The 17,031-nt window shown below is 40.0% G+C and overlaps 3 protein-coding genes across 6 annotated transcripts; 2 read left to right on the top strand and 1 right to left on the bottom strand.

The window, feature by feature from the left end:
• Positions 1–116: 116 nt before the first annotated feature.
• Positions 117–4,380, top strand: LOC122041669 (uncharacterized protein At2g39795, mitochondrial-like). Of its 4 annotated transcripts, none has more exons than XR_006129035.1 (4): positions 117–692; positions 773–931; positions 3,768–3,891; positions 4,177–4,346. XR_006129035.1 is itself a non-coding variant. In XM_042601434.1 (3 exons), exons 1-3 carry the CDS (start codon positions 175–177, stop codon positions 4,363–4,365), a joined length of 840 nt encoding a protein of 279 aa, XP_042457368.1. In that variant the 5' UTR covers positions 117–174; the 3' UTR covers positions 4,366–4,380. The 4 variants fall into 4 exon arrangements, 2 of the variants coding, with proteins under 2 accessions (XP_042457368.1, XP_042457369.1); XR_006129036.1 differs by having other exon boundaries at positions 4,203–4,343; XM_042601434.1 differs by lacking the exon at positions 3,768–3,891 and having other exon boundaries at positions 4,203–4,380.
• Positions 4,381–4,551: 171 nt separating this feature from the next.
• LOC122041670 (transcription repressor OFP13-like) lies at positions 4,552–5,375 on the top strand. The gene has a single exon (XM_042601436.1). It carries the CDS (start codon positions 4,557–4,559, stop codon positions 5,181–5,183), a length of 627 nt encoding a protein of 208 aa, XP_042457370.1. The 5' UTR covers positions 4,552–4,556; the 3' UTR covers positions 5,184–5,375.
• Positions 5,376–9,056: 3,681 nt separating this feature from the next.
• On the bottom strand, positions 9,057–9,929 carry LOC122043834 (rac-like GTP-binding protein 2). Its single transcript, XM_042604408.1, has 5 exons — positions 9,839–9,929; positions 9,680–9,747; positions 9,531–9,596; positions 9,271–9,377; positions 9,057–9,161 (listed from the first exon to the last, which is right to left on the bottom strand). The coding sequence occupies exons 1-5, from the start codon at positions 9,927–9,929 to the stop codon at positions 9,125–9,127; spliced, it is 369 nt and encodes a 122-aa protein (XP_042460342.1). The 3' UTR covers positions 9,057–9,124.
• Between the last annotated feature and the right edge of the window lie 7,102 nt (positions 9,930–17,031).

The following is a 17,031-nucleotide window of genomic DNA, read 5'->3' as shown; positions in this document are numbered from 1 at the left end:
TGGCTCGTAGAGGGCGGTCCAATCCGGTCGACCGCGAGTCCTAAGCCAATTCGTCGTCTATTATTGGATTTTAGAAACAGGAACCCGCATAAATTCTTTATGCTTATATTTTAGGGTTTAACAAAAATTGATCAAGGACAACACTAGCACGCAACACAGCTAATTCCGGCGGCTATGGCGCACCGTCTCCTCGCTTCTGGTGCCCACCGCCACCTCAAGTCTCTTGCTTCCTCTTCATCTGTCTCCTCTCGATCCTACATCTCTGAGATGCGCCACTCCGCCTTCAGGGAGAAACTCCTCCGTATCCTCCGCACCGAGATTGCCTACGAGGGTGAGTCGCGACCGGCCCTTTATCCAGCGGTAGATTTTGGGCCTTTTAATGTAGACCATCGTCCCGGCGAGAAGTGGATCCAGCTTCGACGGAGCTACGGCCGGGAGGATATCAAAATCGACGCTACCATGTTCGATGGCGCTGCTCCATCCACTCGCTCGGCTGCGGCAGCAGGGGAGGCTGACCCCAGCGACGCCCGCCTCCACATCAGCCTCATGGTCGAGGTATCCAAGGGCGATGCATCTGAGTTCGTCCTCCAGTTCTCTTGCTCCGCGTGGCCTGACGATCTTGAGGTGGATTACTTCTTTCCCGTCCGCCATGGCAATGTTGCACTTAAGCAGTATATGGGTCTTAATTTCAGGTAACGAAAAAAAACTTGTTTGTTTCTTTGCCCAAACTTATATTTTGTTACTGAAGGAGATTATTTAATGGTGTTTGTAGGGAGTTGGATGAAGAGGTGCAAGATGCGGTTCGAGAGTACCTGGAGAAGCGAGGGGTTAACGAGGAACTTGCAGTGTTTTTGCATGGTTATATGGCCAACAAGGACAGGACTGAGCTGCTCCGGTGGCTGAGTAACATTGAGACTTTTGTCAAAAAACAGTGAGCCTTACTGTTTCTTTATGTTTAGGTTTTTCCCTCTTTTGTTGGCACGTAATACACCTCATGATTCATGAACCATCTTCTCACAAATTTGAGTTATTGTTATCCTGTGTACTTGTGAATATAATTATCAAATTGATTGTTACTATTTTATCCGAGGCTCAGAACCCAGAAGTGTTTTATGTGATGATACTAGCATTGATTTTTGTTTTCATGATATTTGGGGCATATCCTTCATTCTCCTTTTCCATTTTTTCTTCGCATTGCTTGCCGAACACTTATGTATCCTGGACTTCTTATTCATCGTGTTTGTTTGAAAAAATATTTCTTTACAAGTGAGACCATAAATGATCATTCATGTTTAAACTAATAGTTCTTACCAAGCAAAATCATAAAAGAGTTTAGTTCATGCTATTTAGGTCGTCCTGATGAAGTGATCCAATCCCTCCTGATGGTGTCTTAGCATTATGCGTGCACATTTTGTAAATCCGCAGTGGTATTGTTTTGAGTACCTGCTTCATGAGTTCGTGATTGATACTACTATTTCCTAACTGAAAAAATGCAAACTGTTTGCTTATTTTGTGACCAACCAAGATGTTTACTTTCCTATAATCAACAATAATTACCAAGTATTTTCTTTGTCTCCTCCATAATTACTAACATCTTGATAGAAAAGTGTTTATTGTTCAAATATTACCGAGCAGTTTGTTTTGATTGCTATAGACTTTGTTTCTTCTTATTAGTATTTCTTTTAATCAACAATCTTATTGATCTATTCTAAATGCTATTGAGGTACTCACCACAACAAGTTCATATCCAAATATTCAAGGTTTAAATCTTATTTATTCCTCCACCAACACAAGATGCTATATGATGAGTACCGGGGTTATGGTGTCGTGGTAGGACATCCTGAGTGTCATCCAAGCACCCGCGGTTCGATCCCCAGCTATGACGTATTTTTAGAAATTTTTCCTCTAAATGGGGGGCGCAACCAAAGGATACTGGGCTTCTGGGCTTGCCGTTGCGTGCGCTTTCCGATTTACCTTAGTGGTTAGTGGAAAACTTCTGTAGGACCGAGCCGATCACCCAGGGATAGTCAATGAGGCTAACTGGGTTATCATTTTTTATATGATGAGTCATAGAGTTCCCACGGGGTGCCCACTTACTCTATGATGAGTCATAGAAACAATGACTTTCTTATTCTAGTGTCTTTGCTTGCGTTTTGGTGGAAGTCTATTTTCAGTATTTACTTTTCCTAATTCAGAAGGGGAGCATTGGCGCAACGGTAAAGTTGTTGTCATGTGACCAAAAGGTCACAGGTTCGAATCCTGAAAACAGCCTTTTGCAAAAAACAGGGTAAGGTTGCATACAATGGATCCTTCCCCGGGATCCCGCATGACGGGAGCTTCGTGTACCAGACTGCCTTTTTTTTTTTTTACTTCTCCTAATTCACCATTATGTCATGTGATTTAAGTTTCTTTTTGCTTCAAATAAGTATATTCAATCCAAGCAAAATCTTAATTAGTCATAAACATCTTAATTATATTTAATTTGTTTTGAGTACCTGCTTCATGAGTTCATGATTGATACGACTATTTCCTAACTGAAAAAATGCAAACTGTTTGCTTATTTTGTGACCAACCAAGATGTTTACTTTCCTATAATCAACAATAATTACCAAGTATTTTCTTTGTCTCCTCCATAATTACTAACATCTTGATAGAAAAGTGTTTATTGTTCAAATATTACCAGAGCAGTTTGTTTTGATTGCTATAGACTTTGTTTCTTCTTATTAGTATTTCTTTTAATCAACAATCTTATTGATCTATTCTAAATGCTATTGAGGTACTCACCACAACAAGTTCATATCCAAATATTCAAGGTTTAAATCTTATTTATTCCTCCACCAACACAAGATGCTATATGATGAGTCCCGGGGTTATGGTGTCGTGGTAGGACATTCTGAGTGTCATCCAAGCACCCGCAGTTCGATCCTTAGCTATAACGTATTTATAGGAATTTTTCCTCTAAATGAGGGGCGCACCCAATGGATACTGGGCTTCTAGGCTGGCCGTCGCGTGCACTTTTCGATTTACCCTAGTGGTCAGTGGAAAACTTTCGTGGGACCGAGCCGATCACCCAGAGATAGTTAATGAGGCTAACTGAGTTATCATTTTTTATATGATGAGTCGTAGAGTTCCCATGGGGTGCCCACTTACTCTATGATGAGTCATTGAAACAATGACTTTCTTATTCTAGTGTCTTTGCTTGCGTTTTGGTGGAAGTCTATTTTTAGTATTTACTTCTCCTAATTCAGAAGGGGAGTCTTGGCGCAACGGTAAAGTTATTGTCATCTAACCAAAAGGTCACGGGTTCGAATCTTGAAAATAATTTTTTGCAAAAAACAGGTTAAGGCTGCATACAATGGATCCTTCCCCGAGATCCCGCATGACAGGAGCTTCGTGCACCGGGCTGTCTTTTTTTTGTAACTTCTCCTAATTCACCATTATGTCATGTGATTTAAGTTTCTTTTGCTTCAAATAAGTATATTCAATCCAAGCAAAATCTTAATTAGTCATAAACATCTCATGGTTTGGCTTAGGCAACCATCAATTTTGTCATATATGGTTTACCTTAAAGTATGTAGATATTGCTCCTGCTATTGTTGACGATATGGAATATAATATTATCACAAGCATGAAACATAAGCCAGTCTATCTAAATGATAGAAGCAAATCATAGTTGTTGCTATTACTTTTGAAGCATCTGGAAATTGATCTCTTTGTTTAAGTTTGTAAGACTGCAATTTGTCTTTACATGAAAAAATTTTCCACAGGCATATATGAAGTTATTCCCCGCGAGGATGTAAACTGAAAATCACTTTCTATTGTCGATTCAAATCTTCATGTCTTGATCTATAAATGCTCCTGGAGTGGCAAAGTTTCTTGTGCAAAACTTTGGTTAGTAATTGCCATTACCTCAACTTGATTGTTTTATTCTTGCCATGCGTAATCAACTTACTGAGAATTTACTTTAGTTTAATGGGTCTTGAATTTGATGTACTTGAAGTTAATGCATCTGATATCATACCTCTTTGTTGCTTATAATTTTATGTTAAATCGATTTTTTATGCAATTGATTTATTTGATTAGTGTCCCTAATCATCATCTAATACAATATTTTGGCACACCAACATCATCGATAGGAAAGTGAAAATGACATTATTTTTTTATGACTTTTCTTAGAATGACCAAAGTTCATCGGATTGTAGATCTTATGGAGCATTAATTGTGCTGAATTTGGAAGAGCGACAAAGGTTCATACCTACCCAAATGTCGTCTTCTCACCGAACATTAGAACTCGCAATGGATCGAATCGAACAAATTCAAGAGGGAGATGTTTTGTTAGCCTCTTGTTCGTTCCCACAACAATAATAGTATTTGATGTTGCATTCCATTCCAACGAAGTGGCCAACTCCATAATTAATGCTCACACATGGTCGCCCCGCTCTCCCTATCACGCTGCATTTTCCTCCTCCTCCGCCATTAATATGGCTGGTGCCGCTCTTGCTCGCCTTCAATCTCTTCCTCCTCGATCGGATTGTTGAGTTGATGAGAAGATTCGTATGGGAAAGAAGCTGAGTTTGACCTCCTTCCTGTTCAAGCCGAGCTCGAAGGAATATGCTGTCAGTCGCCCCCGCTCGTCTTCCTCGTGGCCGTGGCTCTCTTGCTCCACTGCCCGGACTGAATCCTTCAGCCACGTTCCCGCTGTCAGCTCGTCGGAGTCATGCTTCACCCGCTCGTCGGAGGAGCCGGAGAGCTTCTCGACAGTGTCGGAGTTCTCAACCGGAGCCTCGCCTGAGACAGTTGTGCGGGGGCTGCGGCAGTCCATGGGCCGGCTCCTCTTCGAACCCAGCTGCCGCTCCGGCTCCAGGTCACTGCTGGAGGAGGCCGCGAAGGCTGCTGAGGTGCCGCCCTTTGACGGGGCGGTGGCTGTGGCAGTGGAAACAGAGAACCCGTACGGTGACTTCCGGCAGTCGATGGAGGAGATGGTGGCAGTGCACGGGGTCAGGGACCGGGAGAGGCTCTGGGAGCTGCTAATTTGGTATCTGAGGGTCAACAACGAGAAGACCCATGGCCTTATCGTCGGCGCCTTTGCTGATATCCTTGCCGGACTCGCCTCCCCGTCGTCGTCCTCCAATAATTCACTTGAGACGGAGGACAAAGAGGGAGAAACAGCTGCATCCAGTTAATTACTCTCCACGACGTAGAATTTATTACGGCTTAATGTTATTTTTCTCCATTTCTGTAATTATTTTTCCTTCAAAATATCAATGGACAAAAGGATTGTGTGAGTATCCGGATAGCAGAAGTGTAGCTGTGCATGAAGTGGCTCAGGGACAGCCCTGTTTTGGAGTACAGCATGACATCGCTTCATTTTGTTTAGTAATTTTCTATGCCACCGGATAAATTAGGAATAGCAGATACAAAGTATTACAAATAATTCGAATAATATGTTTGAATCTTCATTACCTATTACTTAGAAAGTTCATCCCACTGTTTACTATCTCATCAAAATGATAGACAAATTCTTTATGACAATCATTTTATTGCTTGTGTCTGCTAAATGAGTAAGAGGTGGAAGGAGTTAAATCGCATTCGAGTAAAAGATGATTTAGTCGATTAGATATCCCTTACCGTTAGTCTCTAAATTATGGGACGTAAATAGGAATTTTTTTTTCAAAAACATACGCCCACGATCACTGTCTAGCAGTCAGTTAAATGGTTTCATATCTCATGCCTTGCTGCAAGTTGACATCAAGCCACTGGCCTCGTATCTTTCTCATGAGCTGTATATGACACTGCGTAAGCAAGGCCAGTTGTATATATTATTTTAAATCGATCAAAATATAAATATAACATATCAAAATATATTAATGTCATCAAAATTATTTAAATTTGATTAAAATTATTCTAACTTATTAAAAAATTAATATGATTATAATAAATATAATTGGTACAACATAGCTATTATAACGAGTAAATTATAGTAAGTAATAAAAATCAAAAGTAGGATATTCTTTTGATATTTTTTAAAATAGGATATTTTTCCATGATAATAAATATATTATCCAATGCTCTTTTGATTTTTATAACTTAATGTTCTAAATAATAATTTAATAATAAATCAAACATCTATTTTTTACATCATTATTTAGAATTTAGGCACACATCCTATTTAAAAGTTTTATCTTAAATTTTCGATAGGAGAATTAAAATATTTTTACATCAACTATTCTATTCATTTCCTAAATTTTAGATTTATAAATAATATTTTTCTAAATTTATTTCATTCTCTAAACATTATAGAGGAGAGAAAAAATTATAAAAGAGTAATGATGCTCGGCGCGAAGTTGCTCCGCGAATTTACGCCGCGACTGACCTGGCATCCTTCATGGCCAACTCCACGTAGGACAAAAACGCAGACGAGGCATATGCCTCGCTCTTCCTCAATCGCAACCAGTGCCTTCCTCATTCGCGACCTCGACCCGTGCCCTAACTCTCCGCCGCCTCCGTTTTCCCCTTCTCCTTCCCGTGCACTGCCCTAACTCCCCTTCTCCTTCCCTGCTGCGCCTCTTCTTTTCTTCTTCCCTCCTCCTTCTTCTTCCCTCCCCCTCTCAGAGAATCGAAGCCTGCCCTAACTCCCCTTCTCCATCCCTCCCTCGCACGAACTCAGCTGCGCCTCTTCTTCCCTCCCCCTCCCAGAGAATCGAAACCCTCTTTTTGTTCCGGCGCTGCTCTCCTTCTCCTTCCCGTGCACTGCCCTAACTCCCCTTCTCCATCCCTCGCGCGAACTCAGCTGCGCCTCTTCTTCTTCTTCTTCCCTCCCCCTCCCAGAGAATCGAAGCCCTCTTTTTGTTCCGGCGCTGCTCTCGTCGTCAGTTTTGTGGATTGGTGTGCGAAATCAGGCGTCCGCGAAGGACATCGCAGAGTACATCAACAAGGAGGGAAGAAGCAAGTACGGTAAAATTCAGAAAAATTGAAGGGTTTTTCATGTTCCTAAGTGGATTATGTTTTTGTTGAATTTTGTTTCTGGTTACATTGTTTCATTTATGGTCAAGCGAACAATTTGAAACAATTTGGAACTCTGTTGCTATGTTCTAACACTGGACTGAATCAGTTGAAGTTTGTTGAATTTTGTTTCGTTCAATAGAACTTTGATTAAAATAATTTTTCGACTGTTAATGTAGTTGGATGGAGGAATAAGATCCATAGAAACAACCAATATCAAATAGTTGGGCTAAATGATTTTTTGGTTCGTTTTAATATCACGTATGTTTCAGGGATCTATTCCTCAGAGGAGTTGGAATATTGTTGCAAAAGAGTAATTCCAATTTAACACTCCTAACTGCAAAGTTGTATGGTCAGTTTCTTAATTATCAAGCTGATATATGCCATTTTAGTGATAAAAAGTTTAAAATAATTCTCAATTGATTTAGCATACAATATCTCTGAATGTTGTAGTTTGTTTGTTTAATATATGAATGTTATAAATTTATTTATTTTTATTCTAAGTAAAGAAAATTTGATTATTAGGTTGTTATTTCATGGCAACCTCAAGTTATAGCAGCATCGACAATACAAGATTTGAACCTATAACATGTAGGGACTGCGGACGAAGAACATTTATGTGTGTTTCTAGATCAACCAAGAATCCTGGAAGACATTATTACAGATGTGAGCAACATGGATGACAAAAGTGGGTGACGACCGATACTAGGTCATCGGCCAAAATTGAAAGTGAGCACAATGCATTTCATGGTCATTATCTGGGAATAATCAATGTACCCAAATTTATTTGGATATTAGTAATGGTGAACTTGATTCTCTTAGCCGTAATCCTTATTGGATTGTTAGTTCATATGGCAAGTTAGTATTAAATAGTGTTGTGTTGTAATGTAACTACCTAAATATTTGTAATTCTGGACACAAATTTTGTTTGTTAGTTTATATCGTTAACTACTTTTGAATCTTGAATTATGTTGGTGTTGTACTTGTGTTAGGATAATTAGTATTGAGTACTGTTGGATGATTCAAAGCATTTTGTTATATGTTATTTTGTTGAAAGAAAAACATCTGCGGGAACCTACAAATGATTCAGTCTTTATTGGGCGAGTTTAAGTGGAGATTGGATGATGGAAACCATTCCAGTTTGAGTTCCTAATTTTTCAGTGTTCGATATCAAGGAGGGGAGTTCTTTCTTGTCTTTGACCCTACTTGCTTAGGGCTTCTGTTAATTTTTTTGATGCTATCGGATTTTGTGATTTTATTTGATTTCTTTCTCTTGAACAGATGTGGAATGATACTTGTTCAACGCACTGCAAACTGGAGCAAATGGCATATCCTTGAATAGAAAAAATTGTCAGATTGCCAACACGATCGTGGATATGATACTGGTATTGTTATTGTCCAAATAATCAGCAGTCGGCATTTGTCTTACTGTCTTTCATTCTTTTGTGCCTACTTTGGGGTCAGTACAAAATGATCTTACCACATTTTCAAAAGCATAATTCTTTAACACTCGACAAAACCCCCTTAAATCCCTTTCGATTATCAAGTTATCTGAAGAAAGCAACCAAAAACCTCTTGAGTACATTGCTCACCATCCCTTTAATAATCACAATCATAGTTCAGTTTCACCTACTATGCTTTTGCATTAACTACAACATTCTTTTGCGTTCGCATAGTAAATAGCCAAGTTTATTGGCAGAAATTGATACGTTTTCAAGGACGACGCAAAATACCACCATGTGAGTGCTATTTTTTTCCCCAGGGAGACAGCAACACGTGGAAGATAACTTACACTATGTTATGAATGAGTTCATTCAATGATAAATGGACTACTGCTATTAAACATCAACAGCCATACATGGACAATGACAAATGCATTAATTCATCATCCCCATATAGATAACATGAGCCAAACATTGAACATGTTTAGAATAAAGCAGGATTACGTCCTACAAAAATCAGAAAGGAACTGATTCCTACAACAAAACAGGAGAATTCCTACAACAAAACAGGAGAACCACATGTTCCCTCTCTATTGAGCAAAAGCCAATTTCAACTAGATTCTGCTAACTTGGACAAGCCGTCACAGTTTTCAGCATGACGATAGAGTTTGAAGCTAGTTCTAGCTCACGCATGTGCCGCCTCCACACATGAGATTTCTGCCAAAACAACCAGCAATCAAAGGGGTTTGTTTTAATAAATAAAGTTTTTATTCTTCCACATTCTTACATAAAATCGCCATGTAAGGTTATGTAATCAGATACTTACGCCATTAGACAGCCAGAGCTTCTTTTGGTTTTTTTCTTGGCAGACTCCTTCGTTTGTGGGGGTTGAAGAACCACCTTGATTGCAGTATCAACTACAGCTTTGACGTTCTAATCAATCCAAAATGAAGAAACGGTTTGAAATGAGTGAATTTAGGTACGTTAAGATTTCCACTGAAGTGGTGAGAGATTTTGATGCAACCAATATTGAAATGCAAGCCAAGAGTCATTGTTGGTTCACCACAATTTCCTCTAAGTTTATACCTGTTGGGTTTTGGAGGTACATTCAATATATGCTGCAGCACCAGTTTGTTTCCTCAGCCTTTCTCTCTATAAAGAAATATAATGCAATCTAAGTTTGTAAACATTCTACAAATAGAAAAACAAGAGAACAAAAATTGCACAGAAGCTACTTGTGCTGGAGTTATTGTTGTTGCACCATGATGATCAGCAAGATAAGCTTTGTCATCACGGAGATCTATAAATTCAGAAAAATTAAAGTGTTTAGCATGATGATAACATGAAAAATTGTGCTAGTTAACATTTTCCTTCTCAAAATGATTACTGAGCTAATTTTGTTCCAACCAAAACTATAGGAACATTAGGCACAAACCGGCGAAGTTCTGGCATCCATTGGTGTTCATAAACCAAAAATGTCAACATCTTCCATCAATGGATTTGTTGATTAGGAAGCATAAATTCAGTACTAATAGCAAATGAAAATAATGACAAAATAAATAAAAGCATGATTGTTGAGTCTGGAGATCAATTAGACAAGACTATCAAGATGTTTAAGTACCTTTAACTTTACTCTGGAATCTCTAGAATCTGTCAAGTTCAGATTGTAGAATCTGCTCTCCAATCTCCACAAATGAGTTCGGATACAAGTATAATTAACTCGAAATGAAATAGAAGTGCCCACAAATGGCTGCCTATGCATGACAAAGACTGCTACTTGTCAAAAACCAAAAGGAAAAACAAAAGGAAAACAAGATGTCATATTACATAAGTTGTTCTCAATTTGATAGATTCCAACAAATTTACAAAACACCCACAAGCATTATAAGATCAAATAAATTTGAGAAGGCACTATCCAACACCAAGCCAGCAATAGGAGAATCTTCTGCTCCAAAAAGAAGGTTGTTTTACCAAAAACAAAACTAAGGATAAGTGAATGACATATGACAATAATAACTATGCAGCAAAAAATGATACCTTGCAACAACACCTAATATTGATCGCCCCCAAAGTCCTATACAATTTTGTAAAAGTAAACTAAAGGATAGTATGCTCATTCACCTTCTAGTCCTTGCCTGCACTTTTCCATGACTCTTCCACAATCAACTCATTGACTTTCCAATCTTTACTGCTGCAAGATAGATTAGAAAAAAATGTTAGACTAGCTACAATCACATGAATCTTCTTGAACAAAACAATACTGCATAATTATTTTAGGTATCTATTATATGTAACACTTACCTTCTTTTCGGGTCTTTGCAACTGATTTCTTCACAATTTGTTCAATCTTAGATTGTTTTCTCTTTGTGGGGGGACTGTTAGGACCTTCGGATAGCGGCTAGAGAGGGGGGGTGTGAATAGCCGACCCCAAATTCTCGTTTCTTTCTACAAATCAAGTTAGCGCAGCGGAAAAATAACAACAGAAACGTAAATGGAGAAATCAAACCTCAAGCACAGCGATGTAACGAGGTTCGGAGATGATACTCCTACTCCTCGGCGTATCCGTAAGGTAGATGAAGCCTATCAATCCGTCGGTGGATGAGACCCCGGATAACCGGCTAATATGAACTCCTTCTGGGTGGAGAAACCTCACCACAAAGTCTTTGCAACAGCAAAACAGAGGAGTACAACAATAGAGGAAACAAACAAGAACAATAGAAATTGTAAACACACTTGCTTGCCTTCTCGTCAGAGTCCGTTGATGAAGCAGCAGCTTCACGGCTCCAGCAGCTAGAAAACCAGCACGAAGCTCACGCGAAGCTTCAGCAAACCGAGAGCTCAGCAAAGCTCAAGTCGCAGTTAGGAGGAAGAAGAGGATGTTCCTGTAGAGGCCCTCGACCTTGATATATAACCTGCGAAGAAGAAGACAGATAAACTAGCCGTTGTGTCGCAACGGCTAGGGCCTGGACCGATCAGGCACACTCCTGATCGGTCCAGGAGTGTTCTGATCGGTCTTGGGACCGATCAGGCCTTAGGCTGATCGGTCCCCAGACCGATTAGCCAACTCTCTGTGAGAGTTGGCCTTGTCTCTTATCGGTCTGTGGACCGATCAGGACTCAGGTGGATCGGTCCACAGATCGATGCCCCCTCTTTCTTCTCCCGATCTTCTTCGCTTCTGATCGGTCACCAGACCGATCAGGTAATTCACAGAAACACACTGTTTGGTTACTGATCGGTCACCAGACCGATCAGTCAACCAGCGTATCACTGGATCGGTCACCAGACCGATCCAGGTTTAGAGCTCCCGGCCCTAAACCCTACCTAGTCCGGAGAACGAGCTACCGAGCCCTCTCCGACTTCGTCCGGTCAAGAGAACGAGCTACCGAGCCCTCTCCGACTTCGTCCGGTCCAGAGAACGAGCTACCGAGCCCTCTCTGACCTAGTCCGGAGAACGAGCTGCCGAGCCCTCTCCGACTTCGTCTGGTCCAGAGAACGAGCTCCCGAGCCCTCTCTGACCTAGTCCGGAGAACGAGCTGCCGAGCCCTCTCCGACTTCCCATGCCAAGCTTCCATACTTGGACTTCTCCCGTGCCAAGTCTCCATACTTGGACTTTTCCCGTGCCAAGCTCCCTGCTTGGACTTTTCCGTGCCAAGTCTCCATACTTGGACTTTTCCCGTGCCAAGCTCCCTGCTTTGACTTTTCCGTGCCAAGTCTCCATACTTGGAATTTTCACCAGATGTCTGGTCAACCTTGACCTATCTGGATTTCCCTTGCCTGACTTCACTCACCAGGACTTTCACCTGGCTTCACTCACCAGGATTTTCTGAATCAGGTCGACTCACCTCGGGTCAACCAGGTCAACCTTGACCAAAGATTACACCCACAATCTCCCAAGTTTGTATTCTGTCAAACATCAGAATACAACTTTTCTACTCTCGTCAAACATCAGAATAGAGCTTTTCTATTCTCGTCAAATATCAAAATACAACTCGAGTCAGGTCAACTCGAGTCAGGTCAACCAGGTCAACCTTGACCTAAGGTTGCACCAACAATCTCCCCCTTTTTGATGTTTGACAAAACCATAAACAAGTTAGGTTAACCTAACTTAGGTTTCCCAATATTCTTCCTTGAACATTCTCCCCAAACTCTAATGTTCTTCCTTGAACATTCTTTGGATATTCTCCCATTCTCCCCCTTTTTGACACACATCAAAAAGAGTGAATCAAGGTCAAGAGTTTATTCCTAATGAAAGTCTCATACCTTTCATTGAAACCCTTAATTTCCACCTTGATACTAAAGTCAACAATCAACTTAGTGATAATCCCATATCACTCAAGTCTTTAGAGTAAAAACTCCCCCTTGACTAATAGGTAAATCTCCCCCTAAAGGTCAACTCCCCCTTGACCATTGCACCAACAATGTCTTGGAGAGTTTCAAACCTTTAGAAATCCAAAACACAAACTGTGTTTTAACTTACAGCTGAAATTTCAGACAACACAGTCGAAAATCAGCATTTTGGCACGCCCGATCGGTCACCAGACCGATCAGGAGCTCCCTGGATCGGTCCAGTGACCGATCCAGCATCCCCTGGACCGATCAGGGAACCTCTTGATCGGTCACATATCTGATTTCTGAATTTCTTCCTCCCGAAATTCAGAAACCCCTACAAAATTACAGAAAATTCCAAAAATTATAAAATTTTGAGGATACATTCCTCATAACATATACTATCATGGAAAAATAGTTTTCTATGAAAATAACTTCCATTTTCAAATCTTGATACAAAGTTCGAAAAGTTTTGAAATAGCTCAAAGTTTCAAAAACTTTGTATCAACTTGCTCAATGAGAAATGCTTCATCAAGGTTTTTCAAATCAATTTTGAAATGATTTTAAACCATTTAATTTAGGACCACAATCTTAGGGCTAAGTGTACATGACTTGTACACAAGCTTTCCCTATGATCCTCCATTTTGAATTAGGCTCATCTAGGTACAAGAACTATGCACCTTGATCCTAACTCATGATCCTAATATCTCACACACATCTAAGATGTATCAAACACATCCAAGTCAATTTTGATAAGAGATATGGTTTAGGTCATCTTAATCTAAGTTCTCATGCATTTTCTAAACAACAATTTGATCTCCATATCAAATTGAGTTTTTATCCTTAAATCAATTTAATTGATCATTAATGCAAGAGATGATGACATGGCATACAATAATATCATAAGTGAAAACATGTGCCAATGTCATGATGTCATGTCATAAAGTATGAAACTTAAATAAAGCATGACATATAGCTAACCTAAGTATTATCATGACATTTCAAATGATAATAAATTAAATATGATGTCATGACATGGCATATGGCAAACAATACATGACAAATAATATATAAAGGTATAGAAAATACCTAATTCTAGCCTTAGTTGCCATTTTTGATAATTTTGATCATTTTGCCATAAATTCCATATTCCTAAGTGTAATAGACCTAAAATCATATACTAAAGATTTTTAGATCACTATGTGCCAATTAGATTGACTCTAGGAAACTCCTCAAATGTGATTGGCACATCCTAATCACCTTAGGAATAACTTTTAATTTCATTTTCAAGGCTTGATTACACCTTGAAAATTCCTAAAGTGCCACCTTTTGCCATGATTAGGTTAACTACGTATTCAAGTAAGGTTGGCACACCCTAAACCATCTAGCGTGATGGAATCACGCTCTTAGGAACCCAATACCTATTTGAGCTCATTGGGTTCACTAAATATTCACTAGGGATGACTTCCCTAGCAACCCTCCTAATGACCCTCTTAGGCTTTAAAGCCTTGGCCATTTGGGACTCATCAAGATCAACTCTAGGGGTGACTTCCCTTGTGACCTTAGTGATGGTCTTCCTAACCCTAGGTCTTGTTCCATAATCGAATGGAACATTATGATAAGTGGGCTTGACCACTTGAGACTTAGGTTTGTGACTCAAACCTCTCATGTCCTTGGGCTTTTGCTTTTGACCCTTAGACCCTAGAGTTGACTTCTCCAAATTCTTAAGGGTCTTTTCTAAGGTGTCAAGTCTTGACCTCAAGACTTGATTTTCCTTTTCTAATACCTCAAGTTTTAATTTGTCATTTTTCTTTGAGGTATACCTAGGCATATGTCTAGTTGTTTTGGGATTCCTACCTAGGTTTTCCTTAACCTTAGATGAGTTAATTCTAGGGTTGGTTTTCCTAGTATTGTCCTTATCTAGGCTAACATGTTTGGCACCTAAGCACGTGTATCGGTTACTATCGTTATCATGCTTATTATTATTGACAATAGCAATAAGGCTACTAGCATGCATCCTACTAGAATTGCAAAAATGTACCTTAGAGGATACCTTAGGGTTTGCCTTAGCTCCCCCTATAGATGTACTTGGTCTCTTGTCCTTGTGAGGTTGCCTCCCCCTCGGACATTGACTTCTATAATGTCCCCTTTGCTTGCATTGGAAGCACACCACGTGCTCCTTGCCCTTGCATTTCGGGACTCCGGCTTCCTTGACCTTTGGTGCCGGTGGAGTCTTCCTAATCCTCTTTGGACATTTACTCTTGTAATGCCCATATTCCCTACACTCAAAGCGCATTATATGTAATTTACTTGAAATTAAATCGCTTGAGTTACCTAGGGTTGAGGATGGATGTAATCTCTCTTCTTCATCCCTTCCGGAGGTAGAAGCTTCTTCTTGCACCAATCTTGAAGAAGAACTCTCCTCCTCTTCTTCCATAGATGTTGAGTAGCCCTCAACTTCTAATTCCTTACCTCCATGATGTGAGCTACTTGGCTCACTTGACTCCTCTTCATGACTTGAATTGGAGCTCTCCTCATGGAACTTAGCCAAGTTGTTCCACAACTCCTTGGCATTGTTGTATCTACCTATCTTACACAAGATATCACTAGGTAATGAAAATTCAAGGATTTTCGTTACCTCGTCGTTGATTGTGGATTGGTGGATTTGTTCTTTCGTCCACTTCTTTTCCTTGAGAAGTTCTCCCTTTCTATCCACCGGAGGAATAAAACCTACTTGTACACAATTCCAATTTGCTAGGTTAGTCATAAGAAAATACTTCATTCTAACATTCCAATACGCGAAGTCACAACACTCGTAGAAGGGTGGAATCGTGATGTCTTCTCCGAGTCGATCCATTCTCTAGCTTGTGCTCCCCCGGGTGTTAATCCGACGAAAAGCAACCTTGCTCTGATACCACTTGTTAGGACCTTCGGATAGCGGCTAGAGAGGGGGGGGTGTAAATAGCCGACCCCAAATTCTCGTTTCTTTCTACAAATCAAGTTAGCGCAGCGGAAAAATAACAACAGAAACGTAAATGGAGAAATCAAACCTCAAGCACAGCGATGTAACGAGGTTCGGAGATGATACTCCTACTCCTCAGCGTGTCCGTAAGGTGGACGAAGCCTATCAATCCGTCGGTGGATGAGACCCCGGATAACCGGCTAATATGTGTTGGTTGCTACTCGGAAAACCTAGAGGTTCCACTGTACAAAAATTTTGTACAAAGGTCTGAACCTTTTCCTAGCTACCATGTGTTCTTTTAAATTAAATTTTTGGATCGCCTGCGGAACTTAACACGTTTGATCCAAAACTTAATCTATTCGTTCTTTTAGGTTTTGACTTGGGTCTCCTGCGGAACTTAACACGTTCGACCCAAATCACCTTAAGTTATTAATTCCATTAAATATTAATTTCCATAATTGGTTCCCAGTACTGACGTGGCGAGGCACATGGCCTTCTTGGATATGGGAGCAACCACCACCGACTAGACAAAACCTTTTATAGAAAGGTAATATTTAATTTCCTAAAATAACTTTAGGTTAACCGAAAAGAACAATCAAATCACAAGGAAAAGAAAAAACAAAAGAACACAACATCGAAAAACATATTCGAAATTCTAGAATCGTAAGCCTCTTGTATTTGGTATTATTTCCATAAATAACTAACATGATGCGGAAAGGAAAAATTACTAGTTATACCTTCTAAAAGACCTCTTGATCTTCTACCGTATTCCTCTTCTAACCTCGGACGTTGTGTGGACAACGATCTTCTGAGATGAGAACCACCAAGCACCTTCTTCTTCCTTACAAGTTTCGGCCACCACAATTCTCCAAGAGAAGTAGAGGTCCGGCCACCACCACCAAGCTCCAAGGGATGCAAGAAACAAAACCACCTTTCTCTCCTTCTTCTCCTAGCTAGAACCGGCCACCATCAAGAGCTCCAAGAGAGGTTGTCGCCGGCCATAAGAAGAAGAGAAGAGGAAGAAGCTAGGCTGCCACCAAGGAGGAAAAGAGAGGAGAAGAATAATAGAGTTGATCACCCATGAAGGCACCTCCCTCTTTTATAATCCTTGGTCTTGGCAAATAAGGAAATTTAATTAAAACTTCCTTAATTCTTTTGCCATGAAAAGGAAAAATTTATTTAATTAAAACAATTTTCCTATTCTCAATTTACATGGCTGGCCACCATCAAGTTATAAACAAGGAGAGTTTTAATTAATTAAAACTTCCTAATTTGTCTCCAGAAATTTATAAAAATTTC

This window comes from Zingiber officinale, chromosome 2A (genome assembly GCF_018446385.1).
Source record: "Zingiber officinale cultivar Zhangliang chromosome 2A, Zo_v1.1, whole genome shotgun sequence".
Classification (NCBI taxonomy): Eukaryota; Viridiplantae; Streptophyta; class Magnoliopsida; order Zingiberales; family Zingiberaceae; genus Zingiber; species Zingiber officinale.
The sequence above is the reverse complement of the archived record's forward strand: the minus strand, read 5'-3'. Positions and strand labels throughout refer to the sequence as shown.

Excerpts from the sequence above, each read along its gene's own strand:
- LOC122041669 (XM_042601434.1), top strand. The coding sequence starts at position 175 with ATGGCGCACCGTCTCCTCGCTTCTGGTGCCCACCGCCACCTCAAGTCT. Across the intron at positions 693-772 it reads TATATGGGTCTTAATTTCAG|GGAGTTGGATGAAGAGGTGC; the intron begins GTAACGAAAAAA and ends TGGTGTTTGTAG. Across the intron at positions 932-4,202 it reads GAGACTTTTGTCAAAAAACA|ATCTTATGGAGCATTAATTG; the intron begins GTGAGCCTTACT and ends ATCGGATTGTAG.
- LOC122041670 (XM_042601436.1), top strand. The coding sequence starts at position 4,557 with ATGGGAAAGAAGCTGAGTTTGACCTCCTTCCTGTTCAAGCCGAGCTCG.
- LOC122043834 (XM_042604408.1), bottom strand. The coding sequence starts at position 9,929 with ATGTTGACATTTTTGGTTTATGAACACCAATGGATGCCAGAACTTCGC. Across the intron at positions 9,597-9,679 it reads CAACAATAACTCCAGCACAA|AGAGAAAGGCTGAGGAAACA; the intron begins GTAGCTTCTGTG and ends ATTTCTTTATAG. Across the intron at positions 9,378-9,530 it reads GTACCTCCAAAACCCAACAG|AACGTCAAAGCTGTAGTTGA; the intron begins GTATAAACTTAG and ends TGGATTGATTAG.